Below are 26,292 nucleotides of genomic sequence, written 5' to 3'. Positions count from 1 at the left end.
AGTCAAATTAAAGTTTTATTAGTTTTTGTGCTTAGACACATCCCACAACACTGTCTCACTTTCATACAAAGATATCAACTTTAACACTTCGTCTTTTCCCCAATCTTGACTTGACATCGCCATGGCCTCACTATACCGTCCAAAAGCCCAACACAACAAGATACACCGACACGACACAAGAATGTCAAGAATGTTTTTGTTTCACCATAAACAAAAACACGTGGTGTTGTTGGTGTTTAACCCGTCTGCTAGGCTAGAGGTGCGATGGTGCTGCGGTGGATGTGCTGGAACTACAGAGCAAGTGCGCATGCGCAAGTTCTGCTCACAGCAATGTTGGCAGCTGGACACCGTTTCCATTACCTTTTGAGCACAGCTCACAACAATGTTGTCAGCTGCAACGGCTGCCAATACTTTTTGTTGGCCAACACTGCTCAAAACATTATGCTAGTGTTTCCATTCAACATTTTACTCCAACTTTGTTGTGAGTTTAGCTGAGAACAATGTTTTGAGCAGAAAATGTTTGATGGAAACGGGGCTTAACCAAACAAACATCAAAACTTCCAACACTAGCCTACCATGGGAACAGGATGTACTGTACTGTATAGTTTCCTGTTATAACAGGAAGAGATCACTTCGAATTATAGAGTGTTTTGCCAACTAAACTTCGAATTACTGTGTGACTTTGATTTATAGAGTGTTTTTTCGACGAAACTTCGAATTACAGCATGACTTCGAATTATAGAGTGTCAACCGACGAACTTCGAATTACTGAGTTACTTCGAATTATAGAGTGTCAACCGACGAACTTCGAAATACTGAGTTACTTCGAATTATAGCGTGTTTTTCCGACGAAACTTTGATACCGAGTGTATCAAAATGCATGGTAAAAATTTGAAATATTGAGAGATTCTCTAGGGACTGAGCCTTCATTTTGAATTATCGAATGTTTTGAATTATCAAGTGTTTGAATTACCAAGAGTGGACTGTATATATAAAAGGCAAAGCCCTCACTGACTCACTGACTGACTGACTCACTCACTCATCACTAATTCTGCCACTTCCCATTTACCTAGGTGGCTGAAATTCGGTACACCGAATCTTTGGGCATTAAATAGGAAAACTAAGTAGTTTTTATTCTGATCGGGCTGTCGGGCTCCGCCCCAGTGGCTCTGGAGTTTCCCATGTTAACCTTATGAGTACTCATATTTAAATGGAATTAAAGAATCTTAACAGCTGTTTCAATTAAACAAGTTGGTTCTGTTCTATGATGTTCAATAGCATAAAAGTTACAAGGATTACCAACAGGGTGCAGCACTATTATTTTTTTTTTTTTATTTATAACACAGCTAATTTGCAACCAAAAGGTGAGTGAGCGTAGCGAACGAACTTCAATCTGGAGGCGAGTTAGCGTAGCGAACGAGCTAACCTAAAGGCAAGTGAGCGCAGCGAACGAGCTCCAACCTAAAGGTGAAATTAAATGAAATACGTTTATTTATCCCAATATATACAGAAAGATACAGATAAATAAAAACAGAGAGCAAGATAACTATGAGGTGAGTGAGCGTAGCAAATTTAGTGTGCTGTTTCAAATAAAAAGGTTTGTTTTATGATATGCAAAAGCCTTAAAAAGTTATAAGATTTACCAACAGGGTGCAGCACTATTTCTTTTGCATTTATAAAACTGTGATACACAATGAGAACTGTCAATGAAGGATTGATTACAGTTATGTTTCTGTTTTTAATTTCATGAATAATTTGTGATATTTTGAGAATTTTTAATAATATTTTTTTAGTGGTAGAACATTATGGCTATGGTAGATGTGTAATACTATAGTATACCTTAAATTTAGAGAAGCAAATGTTATCAAACTGTGTCCTTCCCCATTGCAATCAGAAAGCTTATGAGCATAACTGCAATAAACATTTTATACTTATATGCCAACCCCGTACGAAGGACGGGTACCGTATTCTGCTAGTATTTCCATAAATAAGCGAGTGCTTATGTTTGCTGCTATGGGGAAAGTAAACAGTTTCTTAAGTCGACATGAGGGGCTCTCGCGGCTCGCACAATGCCTGACTCCCTAGGAGGATTAAACATTAAGGAGAGGGCACGCGAATAGGAATACACATGTTGCGGTGAAGCCAGCTTTAGCAGAACACTAGAGGGGCACACGGAGCCGTAGAGTGGCAAAAAGCCGCGGCTATAACATGGGAGAGATAGGGAAAAACGCGACGCGCGCTGTTTCGAATTAAAATTGTCGCTAAACCATAACACCTGTGTTATTCACCGATGGCATTCTTAAAGTAAATTAAATTTCCTATCGAACGGTGTCTATAATTTCTATAAAAACAAATGTTTATTATTTATTACTGAAGATCAAAGTTGAAAGAATTGGCCTGGACTTTGAACATATCATTACTTTAATTACGTTTTTGAAAAAAATATGATGTATCTATACAAATTAACAATTTATTCGTATTCCTTAATAGTTTCGCGAAATAAAAAATATATATTTAGCTATATTTAAGAGTGGTATTTAGAAAAATAATTACAATAAATCTTTTTTAATTTTTCCAGTTCATAAAACAATCTTACTTATTAGAGGTTAAAATGAAAAATTTAATTCGGGTGGTGAAATACATTTTAAATTTGCATTTTTCATAGTTCTCTCGATTTGTTAATACCATGTTTTACTAGTTTTAAGGGATTTATGTGCTAGTCAGGTGATTTTAAATAGCTAAAGTTAAGAAAAAATGTAAAGCCGCTCTAACTTTTTTTACACCAACAGCCGTTACAATTAAATTACAAACATAAAAAGTAAAGCAATTTCTTGGCAATCAAATTCTAGATTTTTTAATATCATATTCAACTATATATGATCTGTTAGCCCAAAGAAACTTCAAGTAAAAAGTGTAAAATGTTCAACAATCATCGCGTCTTCTGACGCCAAAGTGCGTTTATCATTCTTTTAAAGGATTAAAACTTATTTTATATTCTAATATTGTGGTTAGAATTTAAGTTTTTAATTTTCGTAGCATGATGAAGTTTTAAATAGTTAATTGATACTTCTGTTACCAAATCTCCCACTCCCAGTAACCCATACAACGCAGTATGAGAGGGGGAGCAGGAGAGTAGCGCTGCCTCTCCCCCTCCCCAGTACGCTGGCTTCAACGAAACTACAGCGTGTCCTCTCTTTAATGTTTAATCCTCCTAGCTGACTCCTTCGCAGAAGAGGCTTACATCGGCTTCTGACCAGGCGCCTTAGACACGCTAGTCTCGGCGCGCAGTGTCACATTTGATGTTGACCCTACTCAGACAGTTGAAAACTCGGACAGTTGATATTTTGATATTTTTTAAATAATTTTAAAACTCGGACAAGTGAAAACTCGGACAGTTGATTTAACCAAATATTATTATTATTTAAACCACACAAAAAAATAGTACATCTAGTATTTCATTTTTATCCAAATGCTGAAATTGTGTCGCAAACGCTGAACGTTTACAGCTGTTACGTTAAGCAAATGGTATCATAGCAATTCCCTAGTTTTCAAAATTATCTTTCTTTCAACACAAAAATCGTGAAAATCCGTGAAGTGGTTGATTAAGAATCGTGAAATAAAAAACCCTGTCACGTTTTAATATATATGATTGGGTGAACATTTCTTAAACGATTTATTATACCACCGTGGAAATACAATTTATTTTGATTCTGTTGTACAATATCACAATATGCCTTTTCCTACAGTCACCCAACAAAGTGGGCTTCCATGCACAGATGTAGTACAGATAGGCTAATAATATCGATAGGATAATAATAACATGTTTACTATTAAATTAAAACTGAAAGAAGAAAACTTATCATTCTCACTTATTTCTATATCTGGCCAGGGGGTAAAATTCCGGGGTTAAAATTTCCGGGCCGTACATTTTGAGCTGACCTAATGAAGTGGGGTAAAAGTCCGGGACTAAAATTCCGGCCCGTACACTCTAGTTTTTATAATTTTATGTGTTCTGACTAAATGCACAAACTTGCCGCTAAAGTAGGTGCAGGGTGGTCGCTCTGACCTCTGTCTACTGGTGCAGGAGACAGGGGTGACCTTGGCCTACTTGCTGCTAAAGTGTCATGAGTGTAGGTTGTTGGTAGGTGCAGGAAGGTTGCTCTGACCTCTGTCTACTGGTGCATGAGACACGGGAGACCTTGGCCTACTTGCTGCTAAAGTGTCATGAGTGTAGGTTGTCGGTAGGTGCAGGATGGTCGCACTGACCTCCGTCTACTGGTGCAGGAGACAGGGGAGACCTTGGCCTACTTGCTGCTTAAGTGTCATGAGTGTAGGTTGTTGGTAGGTGCAGGGTGGTCGCTCTGACCTCTGTCTACTGGTGCAGGAGACAGGGGAGACCTTGGCCTACTTGCTGCTAAAGTGTCATGAGTGTAGGTTGTTGGTAGGTGCAGGATGGTCGCACTGACCTCCGTCTACTGGTGCAGGAGACAGGGGTGACCTTGGCCTACTTGCTGCTAAAGTGTCATGAGTGTAAGTTGTGTGTAGGTGCAGGATGGTCGCACTGACCTCCGTCTACTGGTGCAGGAGACAGGGGAGACCTTGGCCTACTTGCTGCTAAAGTGTCATGAGTGTAGGTTGTTGGTAGGTGCAGGGTGGTCGCTCTGACCTCTGTCTACTGGTGCAGGAGACAGGGGTGACCTTGGCCTACTTGCTGCTAAAGTGTCATGAGTGTAGGTTGTTGGTAGGTGCAGGATGGTTGCTCTGACCTCTGTCTACTGGTGCAGGAGACAGGGGAGACCTTGGCCTACTTGCTGCTAAAGTGTCATGAGTGTAGGTTGTCGGTAGGTGCAGGATGGTCGCACTGACCTCCGTCTACTGGTGCAGGAGACAGGGGAGACCTTGGCCTACTTGCTACTAAAGTGTCATGAGTGTAGGTTGTCGGTAGGTGCAGGATGGTTGCTCTGACCTCTGTCTACTGGTGCAGGAGACAGGGGTGACCTTGGCCTACTTGCTGCTAAAGTGTCATGAGTGTAAGTTGTTGGTAGGTGCAGGATGGTTGCTCTGACCTCCATCTACTGGTGCAGGAGACAGGGGTGACCTTGGCCTACTTGCTGCTAAAGTGTCATGAGTGTACGTTGTTGGTAGGTGCAGGATGGTCGCTCTGACCTCCGTCTACTGGTGCAGGAGACAGGGGAGACATTGGCCTACTTGCTGCTAAAGTGTCATGAGTGTATTTTGTTGGTAGGTGCAGGGTGGTCGCTCTGACCTCCGTCTACTGGCGCAGGAGACAGGGGTGACCTTGGCCTACTTGCTGCTAAAGTGTCATGAGTGTACGTTGTTGGTAGGTGCAGGATGGTCGCTCTGACCTCCGTCTACTGGTGCAGGAGACAGGGGAGACCTTGGCCTACTTGCTGCTAAAGTGTAATGAGTGTATTTTGTTGGTAGGTGCAGGGTGGTCGCTCTGACCTCCGTCTACTGGTGCAGGAGACAGGGGAGACCTTGGCCAACTTGTGTCTCTACAACTTGTGCTTGTTGGACATGGCACGCTTGCAACTAGTTAAGGATGGTCTTGTAGAGGCTGTTGTTACCAGACTCACGTCCTCAATTGAGCACTGTAAGTTATAGTCTAGCTATATACAAGGGTTGTCTGTAAATTAAAGTCTCCATCGAGCTCGCATCGCAACCATGTAAGCCAGTAAGTATTAATTAAGCTCGTTGGTCAAATATGAGACCTTAATCGTACTCCATACTTCATTCACTACTATTCAATCAATAGATTGAAATCGATTGTTTCCATCAATAGATTAGTCTAGTCATAATCGATTTAGTCTATTGTCGGGACCACGTAAGTTTGCAGTTGAGGGAGGAGCCTATTTACCATATGGTTTTGAATGAACCAATGAGAACCGTGCGGTGTTGCCAAATCTCATAATACAAGCTGATTTCAAAATATTGCTTAGTATATTTTAATTTGTGTTGTCAACAGGCGATGTGGCAACGTCGCACTAGCCTTGTCTTGTGATTGGCTGCCGCCAACTGCAAACTTACGTGGTCCCGACAATACATAACTTATGGTTTTGAAACAAATGCTTATACAGTGTTGGTAGTAAAAAGTAGACTACATCACATTGCCATCACACTTACAATTTATGAAGTACTAGCTGTTTGCCCGTTCTACGTACGGGAATCTTGTAGTAAGTTGAAACCTTTATTCAGAACAGGAGTTGGTTTGCATATTTAGTGTGCATTTTTCCAGATATGTTGGAAAAACTATTACTGTATAGAAATACATATAAACCTTCGCAAATACAATATCTGACAGTTTCAAAGCCAAAACGAATGCTTCGCAATTAAATGTCACCCGATCGTGTTATATTTAATGATAAAAGGAATTGCTTTATAGATCTATGAGGCATAGCCCTAAGGTAGGCCTGTAATTGAAACTTACTTTTGACACTGGTTAAAAGTAGTTAAAATACTACCTCAACCTCACTACTGCACACTTTACTTTACTACTTTACTTTTAAAAAAGAGGTTGGCGGCCTCTTTTAACCTTGCATTTGTAAAAGGAATTGCTTTATAGATCTATGAGGCATAGCCCTAATGTAGGCCTGTAATTGAAAGTTACTTTTGACACTCGTTAAAAGTAGTTAAAATACTACCTTAACCTCACTACTGCACACTATACTTTACTTTCAAAAAAGAGGTTGGCAGCCTCTTTTTACCTTGGATTTGCCCGTCCACATGACTAACCTCCCGTGCGTGGAACCTTTACAGCAAAGCAAGTTAGTACAGTACAAAGGTGAACTGTACTGATAAATTTTAGTGGCAGTGACCAGGATCCGAACCCACGACATCGCTGCCTTGGGCCCAAAGTCCGCGACACTACCAACTGAGCCACCGACTCACTAATTCACTTTATTCGGGTTGAAATTTTCATTAAGAAAGGCGCTCTTGTCTTTTCCACGAAACACTGAGAAATAAGGACATTAATGCGTTACCAACAGACATACACACACAAATACAAAATTGAATTAGGGGATTCGCTACGCTTTAACCAAAGCAAATCACAAACAAAATAATTAGGCCTATTTGAAAGTTTTGATAGTGTCATCAAGTTTTATGATAATCGTCTTTAGGCCTAATCAAACTGTAAAATTGGTGTGTTAATCCGTTGGCAAATAAATAAATACACAGGCCACGAAACATGTAACATGTAACGTTAACAATGTAAAGCTTTAAACACTCACTATGGTTGAATAAAAAAAACTGTCACTTAATACGGTGCAGTACCAAAGTTATTAATATCCCTTGTTTTCTTTAGTTTTCGAAAATCAAAGTTATTTCCCATTAATAGCATTATTTGTAAGCAACTTTAAATGTTAACATATTAATGACAGTTTGAAGAAACCACCTTTATCCAAACAAAGAAGATTTAAAAGATTACGTAATCTCTAAACGACAATCGGTATATCTAGCAAATATTCGGAGGAAATGTGACAAAAAACGCACAAATCTGGGGTTTTGGACGTTTGTAGTTTTGGAAAAGTACCGATATCGTTGTCGAAATGTAAGTACTGTAAGTAGAAACCAAAGTGACACATTGGAAAAGCGAGTTTAGCTACATCTGTAAGTTAAACCTCTGTTACGATCACAGCGAAGTCAGAAAGATCTTCCACGATCGCAGCAACATCCACGATCACCCAGTCACCCACTGCAGTTGTGATTTTTTACTTTTCACTTTACACAACTGTCCTTGATGCGCCGTCAATGAGTGGAAACCTTTTTTGTGTAAGCTATTGGTGACGATGGTTAAAAAAATGTAAGTTTCCCAGCACTAATACAACACTGATTCGCAGTATTTTCCCCGGTTATCAAAACTCAAGAACAATCGTTGCACTTGCGATTAATTAAACCGGTTAAGTAAGGCACAACGTTTTTAATCTCACTTGGTTTGGATATGCTAACAAAAAAATGGTTGCGGTATTTGTAAACAACTTTTAATGTAAACATATCAGTGACAGCTAGAAGTGAGAACTAATCCAAACAGCTGATCGTTATTTCATAGAAGTAATAGTAAACATTGGGATAAAATTTGACAAAAATCGAACAAAATTGGCTTTTTGATGGTTCGTTATTTTGTTTTCAAAGAAGCGAGGCCATGTTTTTATAGCCAAAGACAATCTCGCCATTCCAGTAAATACAGAAAAATGATTAGAACCTTGATCGGTACTCTAGTTTTCTAGGAGTAGGCCGCGTAAAATGACATTTTGGCGTTACAGACGGAGTCACAGAATGGACAGACAGACAAACAGACAGAAATTGAGATAAGACTCGTTTCGGCTTTCTTAGGCTATGAAACGTAAAAATAACCAAATACCCCCGCCGCAGCAAACCTGCAGACTAAGCGAATTTCCATTTGACTGATAGGATTTACACTGAAATGTGTACTTAAAAATATAAAATTTATTCCCTATTTAAATAGAATTAGTTTAACAAGTACTTAGGTTTGCTGCATCAGGGAGGGTAAAACTGTTTTTTTTTTTGTAAAATGTTAATAGTTAGTAAGAAATAAAAACATTTTCCAAATTTGATCAAAATATGTTCATAAACAAGCAAACTACAACAGTTGACTTATTCTCCATAAGAATAACATGGGAATTTTAAATTTACAACTTTTGGAATTTTCTCCGTAACCATTAGGCGCATAATAACACTTCAATATACTAAATTATTTGTTTTTTAGAGCTCTACAAAATGGTTTGGAAAGAAAATGCTAAATTTTATGTTTTTTTGGTCAAAAATGGGAAAAACCTATTTTTACCCCATAAAACCCCCCGTAAACCCACGTTCCCATGGGCCGATCATGCTGGATCGCGAACTCGTTCGAATAAACGTAGATTTACACGTTTGTACCAAATTTCATCAAAATCGGATCATTTTTGCTCGAGTTATCGTGCTAACGGACACATATATATATATATAAATATATAAATATATAAATATATATATATATATATATGAATTTGAACGGATGGTGATTTTAGCCCCTAGGGACCTCAAAACGAAAAAAAAAATCGGTCCCGCGTCCAGGTCTTACCATGAGTACTACGGTAATAGCTTATTCCCTATATGGGAAATTCGCTAAAACTGCATGATTCTAAGCAATGTACAGACAAAACTGTAATTTTATTTATATAGATGGTGACTCTGATTTTCACAGGGAAAGCAACAAGTATTGTGTAAACATAACGCTAAGTCGGGAATTTTGAACAAAATAGTCGGGAAAAGTCATGAAAAAGAGGTGAATTTCATTTGGAAAATTTGGTAGACACCCTGATACAGGTTACATTAGAAAAAAAAAATGTTTAAATTTTTTTCACTTTACCGAAGAAAAAAAAAGCACTTTCTAAACCATTATTATATTACTATTTCTATATTCTCCTGTTCTTTCCAAACAAAATGAATATGAGATTGGCTAGGTTTATTTCAACGGTTGAATTTTTACGAATTTTCAAAAAAAAGGTCTGCACAATCGCCAAAATAAGTTGGCCATTCCACACTTCTTACATTGGCCACTGCTAGGGTTAATTATAGTGATGGGTAGGTACCACTTTTTCATTGTTGGTACTGGTACCGGTTCCTAACCAAAATCGATTCTCGGTTCCGGTACCATCGGTACCTCATTTTAAATAAGGCTACTTCATTAGTTTTATTTTTAAAACAAAATACGGTATCCCTATTTCAATTTTTGTAACTGATTATTTTTCATTAGAGTAGGTTCGTTATATTAAGGGATTAAGAAAATAAAACTTAGGCCTAGGCCTATTTGTACAAAAAACACTTTCACAACAAATCAAAACAATATATACCATACCAGAAGTGTTAAATTTAATATAGGTTACCAACCTTGGAAAGAAAAGTGGCTCTTTGAATTTGTTAAACTAAGTTGCCTGTTAAGTTCTAGCTAAATATTTAGAAGGAAGTAATTTAGAGTCATTTTGTACCTATAGCCTGCATAAAGGTAATTTTAGGCTCCAGTATTTAGGAAAATTGAGAAAAAATTTATTAATGGAAAGGACATTTTGAACATTTTTTTTTAAATAGGTATTTCATTAGGTTAAAATTGCTTTTTTTGGAGGCAGCTCCAAATTTTCAAATGTAAACACCTATCATGTGACCCCTCATTTTAAAGAGTTTATCAAGAGAAATTGAATGGCGGAAACCAGAGGTCAATATCACACCCTTAATCGAAATGGCAGCCATTTTAATTTAAGATGAGCATGCAAGATAAAGTCTGGACACCCCCAGTAAAGTTTATAACCAGCGAACACAGAATAAAAATAGAAGGGCTACCTCGAGACGAAAGCTGTCGCCACTTTTACACTGCTGCCGCCACCAAGATGGCGTCCGCTGCGGATGAGTCACTGTAGTGGTGTGCGCACACCGTACCGTATTCGTTGGCATAGTCGCACACACCCTGCTTGTTTTATGTTTTACTTTATACTGTACGTCTTGCAAATGCCTCAAAACAGGAGAGCACTGTTTTGAAATGGAATTTGAACATAGCCATATTATACTTCTTTTAATCAAATCTGTTTGTAAAAGATACGTCACTGTAAGATTGCACCGCCATTCAAATCTCAAAACTAAAAGAAGAGAGGTTTTAATCGGTTGAATAGTAAGGCTGTAAGTTTGTGTATAAAGCTAACATATTTTTCAAGCTTCTAAAATAAGCTACGCAGTACAGTAATAAACCATTATTTAAAAATAAATACACGTCGGTAACGACCAAACTTTGTATTTCCATGATCTCATTTTTATGCATGAAGTTGCAATACTCCATTTACGATTCACATGCCTGTATCACATGGAAATTTATTATTATTATAAATTTTATTTTATTTACGTATATTTAGTTTGTATTTATTTATGCAACAACCTGGTTGCAGTGGCAGCGCTCAGCGCCTGGTCCTCGCCGCACCGTAGGACGGATATTACTCCCTCTTCAACTTTATTTATTTGAATTACCAAAGATCGTAAAATTCCCCCAAAAACATATGTTAAGGTTTAACTCATGCTCTCAAACTTTTCCACAGACGAAACTTTCCTGACCAAAAAATAAAAAACTTCCTCACTGAGTAACTTTTTCATGTCACGATTTAAAAATTACTGCAAACAGTCAACTTCAATTAGGTATTAAGATTGCATTGAAGTTAAAATAATACTTTTAATTACACCATTAGGATCCACAATTAAAATAGTTTAATTGTGCTGAGTTTCAAATTTTTATCTTGACTCTAAGTATGTCGAACAGCGGTATTAATGAAAAGCGCGCACTACAAAATTCTCCGTTCCTAAGCGCTATTTTCAACCTGATGCCGCCCCAAAGATGGCGGAACTGGCGACAATCCTAGTAATGGTTGTATATACCACATGGCCCTTCTATTTTTATTCTGTGTTCGCTGTTTATAACGTGTCGCAGTGGGAAAACCAAACTCGGCACATGTTTACAACATTTAAAAATGCACTTTTTCATTTCAGTTAGAACTTGTACCCGGCAGCCCCAAATTTCCAAATGCAAACCCCTATAATGTGACCCCTCATTTTAAAGGGTTTCTCAAGACAAATTAAATGGCGCAAACTAGAGGTCAATATCGCACCCCTAATCAAAATGGCAGTCATTTTTAAATATCGCCTATTAACTTTTTAACAGGTTATAGCAGGAAAACTAAACTCAGCATACCTTTATAAAAATAAATAAAGAGAATTTACCTTTTGGTCAGTATTAAAATATTAAATTTTTAAAGTTAACTGGGGTTGTCCACGTTAAATAATTAACATGGCTGCCATTTTGACCCTCTGGTTTGTGCCATTCAATTTCTCTTGATAAAACCTTTAAAATTAGGGGTCACATGATAGGTGTTTACTTTTGAAAATTTGGGGCTGCCCCCAAAATACCCCATTTTTGGGGCTGGGGCAAAGTTGTGACTTTGTTTAAAAAGTGCAATTTCTTATGTTGTAAATATGTGTCAAGTTTGGTTTTCCTACTGCAACGTGTTAAAAAGTTAACTGGGGGGATACAGACTTTTGCCTAACCCTGTTTATTAAAACATGAAAAATATTATGTTGTAAAAAATTATATAAGTAATCTACAATATTTAAATATAGATCCGATCTCAGACTGCTTTGCTTATCTCTTACTGTAAGCGGGTACCCTCTACGCTCACGTACATGTCAACCACCCACTCTAAAGTGAGCTTTTCAGACCTATGTAGCAAGTTAAATCCCTGTCTTGACACCAACTGGTACGACGCATACTCTAGCATTGTCAAATTATTTCTATGCTCGTTCTGTTTTGAGCATGTTTTAATGAGGGGTCCAAACTAAAATCTCTGGTTGGAAACAGAAGTGGATCTAATAACGGATATAGAGAAGATAGGCGTCTAACATTATTTATGAAAAACAACTATATGATTTGTTTGGTCAGGTGGTTCTCTGTTTTCATCTTTAAAAATAGCTACGAAATCTGTACAGTTAGCATCTTTGTAGGGACAGAAGTCACTTCCTTTGTCTTTTATTATGTACATTAAGAACTTCACTTGACTGCTTGGAGTTCTTGTCCCTACAAATTCCTGCCACAATCTTAAAAGATTGGACATAGGTGTTGGTGTTTTCAAGGTGTGGCCCTATTTCCCGCATGAGATTTTCATTAAATTTTTTTGAATTTTGTTTCATGCACTGTTGGGTTCTATCGTTGACGTCATGCCAATAATGCTGTGTGTTTTCAAATCACAACCTTTTTTAGTAGTTAGAGGACCCACTCGGTGGTAAAACGTGTCATGGATTGTAGTCCCATGTGTGATCCATTAATCTAAATGAGCTTCGGGGCTGAGCATGACAATGGCGGAATTGAATTGACGAATGCTATCAAAATAATTTCTGGATCTAAGTCTCGCAGCCCTGTTATGAGATTAGGAGTTTCAAAAAAGACTATGTTTTCAGCACTGAATTTATTATTTGACTCAATGGGATTTTGACCTACAGACACTGCAAACATTGTAATTTTTTACCTATTGGCACAAGTATAAATTATTTGACATAACGGACATTTGACTTCCAGCAACACTCCCAATGGACTTAGTATAACTGAAACTAATCATAACTTTTTATACATAAATAAATATGTCTTGTCATGTTGCAGGGCTAGCAATGATATTTTGCTTATTGTGCCAAGACTCTATTGGCCGAGCTCATGTTCGTAACTGTCCCGGTGGCTTGGGAATACTCTTGAAACTCCTTCAGTCGACAAAAAGCAAATCTATTCAGGCCAAAGCAATGAAAGCTCTTAACAACTTTCTTTATGATGATACAAGTTTATATGTAAGTATCTCATTGAACCTTCCCTGGTAATTGTGCATGGTTTTGCCACATCCTTTGATCATGTGAATCATCTGAATGATTTTCCAATAGTTGTAAAATAATAAGTCTTACTAGGTGGAACCTAGTAAATAGTATTACCTTTAACTCGTACCTTTAAATAGTACGAGGTGTTAGCCCGTCCTACGTACGGGAATTCAGTAGTCAGTTAAAACCGTGTACAATTCAGATCAGCTAATTTACACATATAAAGACAAAGTTTCTTGCAGTTTTAATGTGAAAAATCATCTTGTAAACAAATGTTGTGTCACCAAATATGTTTTTATTCCATCATAGGCCTATACAATATGCATTTTAAATCCGATAATTTTACAATAAAACAGCAATTCTGCAATTTTTACGATGTGAAAAGCGTTGAAGTGAGATTTGCAGCCGATTCGTACAGACGCACACTAATTATAAGTAGCCTACAGTAGAGAGAGTAATAGTCAATTGAGAAGTGTATAGACTTAGTCAACGATACCACCTTCCATAGCATACCTGCCTCTTCCATAATTATTATCACCACAATACAACTACTATACACATTTTCCAGCAGGTATGAATAGAAACGACCTAAAATAAAACGATAATATCCAATAAAATTCACAGTACACATAAATCGTCACACCTATCCTTTATATCATTTTCACTGCATTAATTGCTAAATAAATAAGTGTAAACAAAGAAAAGTAAAAACAATAACAGTTTGTTTTGAAACAGCTGTTTGGTTCAAATAACATTCATTAGAAAAAAAAAGAACTCACGATTACTAAAAGAACTGGTCACATGTAGCAGGAATATAAAAAGTAAACAAGTAAACACGCTAGTAAAGCTAATGACGTAATTGTCAATGTTTATTATCCATACCGTTATCAGTTCTATCCTTAATAATTACCTACCCTCATTGAATAAGTGTACATCGTAATTTCCTATATTAGTTAATTTAAACTACAATATATTCATAATTGAAATAAAAGTGATATTTTCACGTTTGGGGGCGCTGATAGGCACCCCCAAACGTAACCACACTGAACACGATTTTATAAAAGGATGGTTTGTCTAATGCAGTATCCTAGGTCAAAGTTGACGTTGTGTTCAATCTTTGTATAAAACTCGGCTGAGGTTGTGGTGGTAATTTAAAATCGTGATCCCTGATTATTCTTGATCTTATTTTTATGACATCAATATTTCCGGGCCTAATCCATACAAAGTTAAAGCAGACAAACATTAATTGTAAACAAAAAGCTACCATGAAGAATTAAAACATGTAAACATTGTTATTTTTCTATTCTTTCCTCGAAAAGTGGAATAGTAAAATAATTTGCATTTATCCTTTTTTATTAAGACTCGTGTACAGAGCCTCGATTTTGTACTGTGGTTTAATTAATTTTGGTCTAAACTATTTTAAACTGTGGTCTAATTATCTTTACTAATCTTACTTATTTCCTATAATCAATGACAAAATAAGAGTAAATAAAATAACCTCATAGTTCCATAGTTTATATTTAACCAGCTGTTAGTTAAAACAAATTATATTGCTCTAAAACAAATCGAAGATTACAAAGATTGCTTAAAAAAATTATTTGAACATCCTAGTATTTTACTATGTATAATTTAATTAATCTGTCATCCTCTTACAGAAGAATTGAACGTATCAATGATTTGCATTACACATAGTATAAATAAGTCAACCCTAAGTATGTCTTTATATTTTAATCTAAATGCTGAATTTGTGACACAAAAGCTGGATGTTTACAGCTGTTATGTTAAGCAAATTATTTTATGCCAAAAGCTAGTTAAAAATCTTAGCGTCGGCTGCTAGACTTTTTAAAAATTAAAACTTAATTTCTAAAAAGCTGGGACCCTAAACTAAATTTATGGCTTCGACATTCCCTAGTTCTCAAAATTATCTTTCATTCAACACAAAAATCATGAAAATCCGTCGAGTGGTTGATTCAGAATCGTGAAATAAAAAACACTGTTTCGTTTTAATATTATAGATTAAAATCGTATTGGTAGATCTTTTGTGGTAAACACTTCTGCGATTTCATCAGTGTAATGACTTGTTTATAATTGGTTTTCCTTTATAATAATTAGGAGTAAAATGACTACACAATATGGTTTCTAAAGTCCATAGTGGAATGATGTTTATTTACAACGAATAATAAACATAGCAAACACATGGCATATAATATCATACATGACAGCTGCTTTAAACTTAATACCAAGAAGGCAATGACAAGATTACAAATAAATTCCAACACCCCTCCTTAATCTTGATCCTTCATTGAGGTAATACCAAGGTCGGTCATGAAACCATCATGCTTGATTTTGCTAAGTGATTTTGTCAAAATGTCCGCTACCATCCTGGAAGTTGGAACGTAATTCAGCACAACTAGTTTTCTCTTGATTATGTCTCTGACAAATAACTGTTTATGAATTATATGTTTGGTCTTGTCATTCATGGTTCTTATTAATGATACTGTACACAATATTTTAAGTACAAAATAGCATTTCCAGATATTCTTCTATTACTCACTCACTCACTCCCATGGCCATTTATGCCCAAGGCGGGATTTGGCCGCACCAACAACTGCTTTCCATCTCTCTCGATCTTCTGCCTCTTCCACTTCTGCCCCCACTTCTCTGACGTCCCTGGAAACACTATCCCACCATCTCTTCTTGGGCCTTCCTAATGGTCGTTTCCCTTCTGGCTTTCCTATACTTGCTTCTTTTAGTAGTGAACCTCGTTCTCTCCGTAGTGCGTGTCCTGCCCACCTTATTCTCCTTGCTTTCACGTGTGCTACTACATCATAATCATTGTACATATTCCTTATCTCCCTATTATGCCTTTTTCTCCATTCCCCATTTTCTTGTATTGGTCCATATACCATTCTTAAAATTTTGTTTTCAAAAACAATCATTTTGTTTTCTTCTTTTTTATTTAAAATCCAAGTTTCAGCTCCATATGTTAATACTGGTCGAATTATACTATGATATATTTTTATTTTCGTTTTATGTGAGAGAATCTTTGAAGTCAACAATTTCTTACAAGAATACATACATTTATTGGCCTGAGCAATCCTATAATTTATTTCCATTTCTTCACTATTGCTGCTTGATATAATTACCCCTAGATATTTAAATTGTTCAACAACTTCAAAAGTATGTCCATCTATACTAATTTCATTTGTCCTCACTTCATTTGGCTGTCTCGTGAAGTGTATATATTTTGTCTTCTCATCATTAATCTTTAGGCCCATTTTTTCTGATTTTTTTATGAACAGTCTGATTAGGCCTAAGTAAAACATTCTCACTCATATTTGAGTTGGGATATACCCACTTCCACACTAAAAACCATTTGGTGATACAATAGTAATATACATTTCTTATAAATTTATGCTTGTCTAAGCCTAATTTTAATCTTGGCATTGGATTGTCAGATTCTGCTAAAGAATGGTCTAGTGGCCACCCTGATCAAGACACTGGCAGAGTTTGTCAGCAAGGTCGGCCGTAGTCATGACAAGTGTGTGAGTGTTGGTGACAGTGCTGGCAGTGTGTCACCCTGTAGCAGTGGTATGTCTCCTCAGTACGGAGGAGGAGCCCCAGGGATGTGGTCGCCTCTCAGTGACGACTGTTCACCTCGTAGCTCACCTGTCAGTGTCTACTCTCCTCTGTGCCTCAGTGAAGATGAGTTAGAGCCTACTCCTCGACTGCCTGATGATGACTTTACTGTACAACAAAAGGTAGAACTGTTTAACAATTCAACTCTTTGGCCCATAAACTAGTAATTCAGTTGGTAGTAATATAATACGTATTATACAGGGTGGTACTCCCCTTTATTTTTTAAGAATTTTAAGAGTTTTTTGGGATGGTTTCAAATTTTAAAAATATGTCACAATTTTTCCAACGTGGCCACCAACTTTGTTATTTCTTATGCAACACGCTGTATTTTATGATTTTTTTGGAATGTAAATGCAATTTAAAAACGATTTTATTCTTGACCTTTTTTCTCTAAAGCTACTTGTTTTGGAGTAAAAGCGTGTTACACCTAAGAGAAAAAGGCTGTTGGTTTACATTATGCATCCTGTAGCTCCTAAACTAGTAAGTTTAGAGTAGGGGTGGGTGAGTAGTGATTTTTCAATTCGAGTCGAGTCGAGTATTTGAGTAAAAACTCGAGTATCAAGTCGAGTCGAGTAGTTGCGCTTTAAGTAAGCCTAGGCCCAGGGTTTAAGCTGCGGTAGTATTTTTAGCATCTTGCTATTCACAACTTAAAAATGCTACATTGTTTTGCAGGCTAGGCCTATGGCAAATTTTCTACAAATAAAATTGAAAGATGTAATGTTCAAACAAACGTAATATTAGCCTACTGGAACTTTTTGTTTTAAATGCTTAAGTTATTGAATAATATTTTTTCTACAGTTAACTTAGTTGTCTGAGAGTTTGCAGCATGTTGCTGAAACAAATTTCATCCTAGCCTAAACCCTGCCTAGGCCTAAATAGGTAGGTAGTTTAAGTATACCAAATTTTCTAAGTTATATGGTTACTAGTGATGTGTCAAAACCAAATCTCAAATCTCAAAACCATCAACACTTGGGAAAAGTTTCGGTTTCGAGATTCGATCACCAAGTTTCAAGATTCAAAAGTTTTGAAATTGAAACATTTTTTTGTGCCATTGTTATTGTTTTAACACTGTTTCCAAACAAGCTGATAGCAACAGAGCAAACATCACCATTAACAGTAATGAAACAAGTAAATTTTATTCTGAACTTAAAAGGTATCTTAAGTACTATAACTGGTACAATTGAGTTCCACATGAATATTTACTAAACACAAAGAAATATTGACCACTAAATGTTCTAATTAATATAATATTCATGTTTATGTTGGTGTTAGAAGTTTAATTTTTTTTTGTTGGTTGTTTGTGAAAAATTATGTTGTATTGGGTTTTAAGATTATCAGTCACATTTACATATTTATGCTATGTCACGGTCAGGAGTCAATCTATTTCAGTTTTGATTGCATACTTAACATTTTATAATTATGTGTATTTTTTGTAACCTTGACCTTTGTAAACAGCTAAGTAAAAAAGTTTTGCGTTTAGGTTTTGAGATTCGAGATTCGGGATTCGATTTTTAAAGTTTCGGTTTCGATTTTGAGATTTGAAATTTCTGGTTTTGACCATCACTAATGGTTACTAATTATTAGTACCTCTTACCTTAGGCCTAATAAAAAATGTGGCCTTTGGCTGCAGCATTAAATTTTGGCCTACACATCACTTGTTATTGTGTGTTTTATTTTTTCTTGCCTTTAATTCCTCCTCACTAACATGATAAATCAACCTGGGTAACTAACTTAATAAGGTAACTTTAAGAATACCCTAATTTCAATTCAAATAAGAAACAGAATTTGTAAAAATAAATTTATTTATAATACAGAAAACTTAAATATCAAACTACATATTGTATCATAAGTTAAAAACATCAATATGCAATTAGGTATTTTAAAATAATCACTTGGATAAGCACTTCATCTGCATTAAGTTTGAAGGTTATGGGTACTAGGGCTATCCTCTTCACATTTATAAAAATGATCAAGTCACTCGTCTCTGACAGACTGAAAATATCAAACAAAAACGTAGTAGGCCTATTATCTTGAAATAAAATCCCACATTAAACACTTAATTTAAAATTAAAACACATTTCACTGTAGCCCGGTAGGCCTATAACCTATTTGGCCTTTCTTTAATAAACTCACATCTTTCTAGGTTAAGTTACAATTCAAACTGTCATGTTTCTGCCACCAGATTGAAAATTGCACAATCAAAATCACAAACAGAATATGTTTATTTTACTTTCTATTAAACTTCCACTAACAAAATCAATTTTATTTTAAGTTACAAATTCACTTCAAAGTAAAAACATTCAAAACTGACGTTGACATAACTTCACTCCAATCCATTGTTTTGTTGTTACGCCAGCCGTCACCATATCTATCTGCTCTCTCTCTCTCTCCCCCCCCCCCTCTCTCTCTCTATTCAGTCTGCTCATTCTGATTCTGCTTTGTTTTCCCATCAAATAGCTGTTTTGCAGGGCTGACGTTGCCATATTTATCATTACACCATTATGGTGAATGTCGGCAAAATTATCATAAAATTGCTATAGCTTTTATTTTGTAAAAAAAGTGAATAGTTTGACTAATTTAAATCATTTTTATGTAAACTCATTAGAAAATTATACTTATAGGCCTAGTTTGTTTACGCCAATACCACAGTTGTAAAAGTACAAAAATTATCGTCCATCTGGCAAAACTGAGTTTGAAGTGGAACTGATCTTTTCTTTATGCTAAGACCCAATGAGATTGCGTCATTCAGATGCATCGATGTTCCTTGCAGTAACTTATCGATTTGTAAGACTAAACACCAATACCGATTAAAGAGAAAAAAATATTATGCAATAATTAATAGGTTATCTTTATTTGTTGTATTTCTATATTTTGGTATAAAATATTTGTATGACAGTTCAAACTAAATCTGATTCTGTACTTTATAATATCTTATCCTCAAGAATCGTCTGCCATTGTTATACTAGTCACGAGACTCCCTTGTTGACTATCGACTATTGCAATTCGATAGATTCATTCAATGCTTTATTTCAACTTACTGTATCGTTATCGAGATGTATTGTTGGCTGTTGTAGGAAAGTGAAAGTCTTAAGTAGTCCTCTTGCTAGCTCTGCCGAATGACGATGGTTGTTTGTTGAATATTTGGTATACGCTGGTCTAACCTATATGAGTTTAGATAGCTGTTTTTTGTAGGAATGGGTTTTAAATAAGGCATCAACACAAAACAAAATATAATTTATTAAATACGGGTGTAGAAAATCGTGAAGTGGCACTATTTATAACTACTCGACTCGAATTTTCGAGTAGTAATTACTACTCGACTCGAAGTCAAGTATTTGAAAAAACTCGAGTAATTACTCGAAGGTCGAGTACTCACCCAACCCTAGTTAGAGAGAATGCAAAGAATAAATGTCTTAAAATCGAATCTACATTCTAAAAATACTATAAATTACGTTAAAAATATTGATTCTGCTATTTCAAAAATGGCAGCTAACTTTTAATATTGGAACACTTGGTATTTCTTTTTAAGGTGTACCATGCTGTAACTCCTAAACGAGTAGCTTTAAGAAGAAGAAATTCATCAACAATTAAAATTTTACTTTCGCAATCATTGCAAGAAGTGTAAAAATTACAATCATTCAGGTTACTATTCAGGACTGTGACAAAATCAGAGATAGATTGATGTAACTGTTGTGAAACACTGAGGAAATAGTGTTGTGCAACAATATGAGATACTGAAGGCGACAACATCACTGTGAAATGTTCGATTAATTTTGAAAAATTTAAGTCTTTTTGTTCCTTACCAATAGATGAGCACAGGAGTTGAGATTTCATATAGTCTGTTCTTCAAATTGCAATAATTTTCAAAACGTTCCTAATCTATATATTTAATACGCTAGGCATATTTTTGTCATAATTGTTTTAGAGCGGTGGTGCTATCGATCACCATGTCCAAGGTGTCGTTAGAAAGGTCTTAGCATAGTTTTGCCATCAAACAAAAAAACTTGGGAATTCCATCAGGGCTCTGCCCCAGTGGCCTTCAAAGTTCCCATGTTATTCTTAGGGGAAAATGTTTGTTTACATTTGAACAGATGAATACTTTAAAATTGACACTAATATTTGAAACAGCTGGTTATACTGAAATTGGAGACATGTGCTATAAGGATCTCTTATATTAATACGTGAGGGCTGTTTTTTTTTTTTTACAAAATTCCTCCGTTATTTCTGGATCGCTTTTAACGTTTGAGGTGTCAAATAATTCCTCTCAATTCGTAGTTTTGCATAAAGGTTTTAGAATTTGAAAACTCTTACCCTTAAGGGCACGAGACGCTCTCAAAGGTTGCATTTTCCCCATAAGAATTACATTGAAATCAAAATAAAAAATAAAACAACAGCTGTATACAAAAAGAAACTAACCAGCTTTTTGGGAGTAAATATTGATGTTTGTAATATTTAGGAGGTTATAGACAAATCCAAACAGTCAATCAGTTTTGTTGGAAGAACAGACAATTTCTTGAGTTTAAAGGAGAAATATTGAAAACAGGAGGATGAGACAATTAATAGGAAATCTTAAACGTATGGGAAGAGTAGAGGAGAGGCCTGGTCTCACAGTAAGGAATCCAGGTACACAATCACTTGGGGAGATGAATCATTTTTGCCAGTTATGCTAAGCAACTTTTTGGAAGTAAAAAAAAAACCCCTGAAGAATATGGACACTTCATGTTGTCACAATAATAAAGTAAACCTAACTAAAGTCAGATCAAATAAATACATGCAAGAAATGTTTAACTGGTAATAGCTTTAAGTTGGGAAACATTTGTAGAAAACACTAAAAAATAAGGTCGGGTCCAAAAAATTCTAAAATATTTTTACAAGAAGCGTTAATTATTTCAAAGCGCTATTAAATAGCGTGAGTATTTCAATTAGTTACATAAGTATTTAGTCGGGTCTTTTAAACTCATCGAAAATTATGACCGTTATTACTGTAGTTTTAAAATAACTTCTGTATAAGGCCCCCCATACACGTAACGATCGGCCGGCCGGCGAGGGCCGGAAGGCCAAACTGAACAGTCTGGCCTGTGAAAGGAGGGTCCCCACACTCAACGATTCGCCTGCCGGCCGGACTGAAATTTCTCCGCCTAGTGGCAAGTGTGCTGTCAGTTTTCGTACGGCAAAAACGTTTTTGTTAACTTGCTATAAGCTGGATCTTTTAAATCCCTGTTGTGGTATGCCTTTGTTTTGACTTTCCGCCGACATTCATGTTTTCTGTATTCTTCTATAAAGGCTAGCACATGCTGATTAGTCCACGTAGTTATATTAGTACAAAGACTGAACAGAAAATAAAGTTAGGTTATGTCAATGACCGTGCCTGACCTTAAAAATGAACGTAAATAACAGAAATAATGCTACTACTGTACTGTCGGCCTTCCGGTGGCCTGCCGGCGACCCCATACACGTAACGATCGGCCTGAAGGCGGGGGTTGGCCGGACGACGACCCCATACACGTAGCGATCGGCCGGCCGGCGTGGACTGTTCAGGCCGGGCCGGCCGGCCGATCGTTACGTGTATGGGGGGCCTAATACCGGTACTTGAAAATTGCTCGATTTTGAGCAACAGGTATGATTTAAATTTATCATTATTAGGATCAAAATGTTCAAAAGGAACAATCTGAGCAGTTGGAGTTTTATTACCTAGAGCTGCAGCCAAAACATTCATGAGTCATTTAAATTGTTCTTCATTCATTTTAAGTTAATGTTAAACAAAATAAAATATCTTTCAGAAGAATCTATATCCAAACAACTGTTTGTTAGATGACGTATTCTCTAAACAGATTATTGTTATTTGATAAATGACAAACTATGTATAGTAAATATTAAGAGTGATAAAAATCACACTAAATTGGTAGTTGAGCGTTTGTTATTTTATTTCCAAAGTAGTGTGGCCATATTTATAGCTAAAGACATTCTCTAACTAATCCAGTGAATACAATAAAACCATTAGAATCTTGATCAGTAGGCCTACTCTAGTTTTCTTAAAGTAGGTCACGTAAATTGAAATTTTTTAAATTCGCAAAAATAATGAATGAATTAAATAATGAAACGTTAAATGTTATTGTGTATTTGTTTTTAAGCACATTAACGTAGAATATGTAAAATGGAATTCCAAACATTGTCTAAATATCAAGGTTTATGCTGCAACAGTAACACTATTGTAGGTCTCTCATGATATTGCATGCTATTGTTTCTTGTTTTCTAAGTGGTGGAATAGTTACTTTGGATTAATTTAAAATCTATAAAAATGGACCTAAGTTTTAAAATTTTTGTAAATGTAATCTTTGTTTAGGTTGAAGATGATTCAGGCGAAGTAAAAGAAGAAGAAATGATTTTATCTTTCTTGTACCACATCACCAACTATGTGTCAATCCCCATTCAAGATTTTGTCAACAAAGGGACTATATCCACCCTGATTGACTACATAAGCTTGGTGAGGGATGCAAATCCTTGTGCAGGAAGACTACTGTGCAACATTGCTAAGTAAGTTGTAGCCTATAAACTAAGTACTTACTACTACTACTATTATTACTACTACTACTACCACTACTACTACTTACTACTTACTATTACTACTTATTCGTCAGAATAATCAGAATTCATAATCTATTCATATTTTGGAAACAAACCTTCAAAAAACTTATTACATTCAGCTTGAGATCGACAAAGTTTTTAATCTTTTACGTACAAGATTATCAAGTATATACTAACTGTAAAACTTTTACAATTGTGGTCATACAAAATTTAAAATCAGTTGTGTCAACCTAAAAACATCTAAATAAACCAACAATGTGATGATTATTTGCCAATAACATATTGTTTGTGTGTTTAAACAGGAATAAGAACTACTACCGGCAATTGTTAGATGACCAGTTTGTGTTAGAGGTACAGTGTCGGCTGTGTCGTCCAAACCATGAGAGTTGTGGGGAGTGTGCAAGGATATTGGGGGAAGGGACACGTGTGTTGGGAGAGGTAGCAACCCTGGCACAAACTGGTCTTGGGGAGGGAGAGATCACATACCGATTACTCAAGGCAGACACTAGTGTCAAACTGCTGGTCTCTCTATCCATACCTCATGTCATCAGGTAGATATAAAAAAATATTACTACATGTCCACATGTATACACTATCATTATAAAAGAACGTGATTTATTGTAACTATATTTGCAAAAAAAGTAATTTCAAAACTTGTACATTTTGCACAAATTGAAATTGTATTATGATATTGTGTTACATCCGATCATAACATAAGACCAATAAAAGGAGCACACCTATCCAACTAACATTCTAGCAACTGAAGCACAGTCAGCCATCTTAAGCAAGTATTTGATGTTTATGAAAACGGTGCAAAAACTCAATGTTCCCCCTCCAAATAACTCGGCATCTAGCCTACTTAGAGTAAAGGTATATGGTTGAAATTTTTGATGAGTAAAGTCAATAAGTCTTGGACACTATTAGTTCCTAATTAAAAGCTTGAAAACTTAAATTTTATATTTTGAATATTCAAATAAAGTTGGTTCTTTCATTTGATTTTTGAAATATGACATGAAAAAGTTTGTCGAATGATACCTTTTTTTATTTATGGTCAGGTAAGTTAAAAAAATAATTAATACTGTAGCTAAAGAGTGAGTTTTCTAGTTCTAGCTTTAAACAATTTGATAGGTCATGTAGTTTGGGTGTATTTTGAAAAATACAAGATGGGTTTCCCACCGCGCCAAGTCACGTTGTGCAGGCAGACTCTCACTTTTGATACAATTTAGATACAAGTTTAGACACTCAAGTTTGAAGCTTTTTTAACGGGAAAGGGGTAAAAATGCTTTTACGTACACCAGTAGTGATCTGAACTCATCAGACTACTCACTAAAAAACCTACATAGTTGTAGTAACAACAGAAATAAATTACTTAAAACTTGTCACAGTCAGATAATGAACATCAACTGAGGACAATGTTTTGACACTTATAATAACTTGAGTGTATAATCACCAAACAAAAATCACCCCTTCCCACCTTCGGTGCTTGGGGTGTTGTTATTGGCCGTCACTGCCCTTCCACGAACCCACTGTGTATACCAAAGCAACTGGACTTTGACTTTCTCTTTCCCCACCCCCCGCGTTTTTTGTCAACAAGGGCGCTGACCCCTCATGGCCGCACGCAACCCTCACTGATCACACAAAATAAATTACCCGTATTTGAGATACTTCTGCCTGCCCTAAAATCTAACAATTTAAAACTAACGAATATATTATCTATTCGTTAGCTATGAATCTAACTGAGTAGAAGTTATTTCCAGCACTTTTAAAAAACTAACGAATAAAATAGAAGTTAGCTGAAAAAACTAACGAATATTGCTATTCATTAGAAATTCTATTCGTTATTCCCAAGTATGCCCTCTACTCTGTTGGACACAGACCTGCGATTGTTTGTCACATTACTTCAGGTCAGGCCAACATGTGACCTAAGCCCTCAGGGCTTGCATAGTTTTTGGCATTCAATTCCTTTATGACCCAGGCCGCATCCCAGTCAAGGTCGAGCTTCTTGGGACGGAGAAAACCTTGGACAAACTGTGACACAAAGGTCCAATTGTCCTCACCCTCCGTCATCATCAGGATTACCGTATCTACCGACAACAGTACTACATGTTGTAAAGCTTCCAGGCTTGGCCTTTCCCAAAACCGGGCTGTGGGAGAAAGTGTGTTCCGCAGTATCGGTAGTGCCCGGGCAGTTGATGCAATTTGGTGACATGACTTTGCCAATCCTGAACAGGTATGACCGAAAAATCCGTGACCCCTCAGAAACTGGGTGATGTAATAATCCATATCTCCCAATTTCTCGATCAACCTTTGGTTGGACTCTCTGAATCAGTTTCCTGGTCCAGCGTCCCCGGGACCCCTGATCCCAGCTTTCCTGCCAGAGCTGGTAGGTGCAGATGCCCTCCTCTATTTTTGCATGATCCTTCCCACACTGCTAATAAATCACATTCCTTTATCCCACCAAAAGTTTTACGGGAAATACTCCACCAAGACAGCGGGTTCAGACACTGTTTGGTAGGCAGATGACATAGACATAGAGAGGCTGTCTCCACCTTCTGATGACTGAGTAGTGGGACGCCCTCCACAGGCGCAGGGTGTGAGCCGGAAAGAGGGACTTGACTACTTGACTGTACTAGTGGGCCCTCCATGACGGAAAATGTCCAG

The 26,292-nt window shown here is 36.4% G+C and overlaps 1 protein-coding gene across 3 annotated transcripts in view; it reads left to right on the top strand.

The window, feature by feature from the left end:
• LOC128982852 (armadillo repeat-containing protein 5) overlaps nt 1–26,292 on the top strand; it is a 144,165-nt gene that overhangs the window by 71,077 nt on the left and 46,796 nt on the right. For all 3 annotated transcript variants that reach the window (XM_054401892.1, XM_054401891.1, XM_054401893.1), the window contains 5 exons: nt 5,446–5,614; nt 13,205–13,383; nt 16,866–17,168; nt 23,390–23,580; nt 23,934–24,182. In XM_054401892.1, coding sequence (XP_054257867.1) covers nt 5,446–5,614; nt 13,205–13,383; nt 16,866–17,168; nt 23,390–23,580; nt 23,934–24,182 — 1,091 coding nt within the window. The remainder of the gene's footprint in view (nt 1–5,445; nt 5,615–13,204; nt 13,384–16,865; nt 17,169–23,389; nt 23,581–23,933; nt 24,183–26,292) is intronic.

The sequence above is a fragment of the Macrosteles quadrilineatus genome, unplaced genomic scaffold, assembly GCF_028750875.1.
Source record: "Macrosteles quadrilineatus isolate MER2022 unplaced genomic scaffold, UCM_ALF_1.0 Scaffold_1__1_contigs__length_201487025, whole genome shotgun sequence".
NCBI classification, from domain to species: Eukaryota; Metazoa; Arthropoda; class Insecta; order Hemiptera; family Cicadellidae; genus Macrosteles; species Macrosteles quadrilineatus.
Note: the sequence above shows the minus strand (reverse complement) of the source record. Positions and strands in the feature narration are given on the sequence as shown.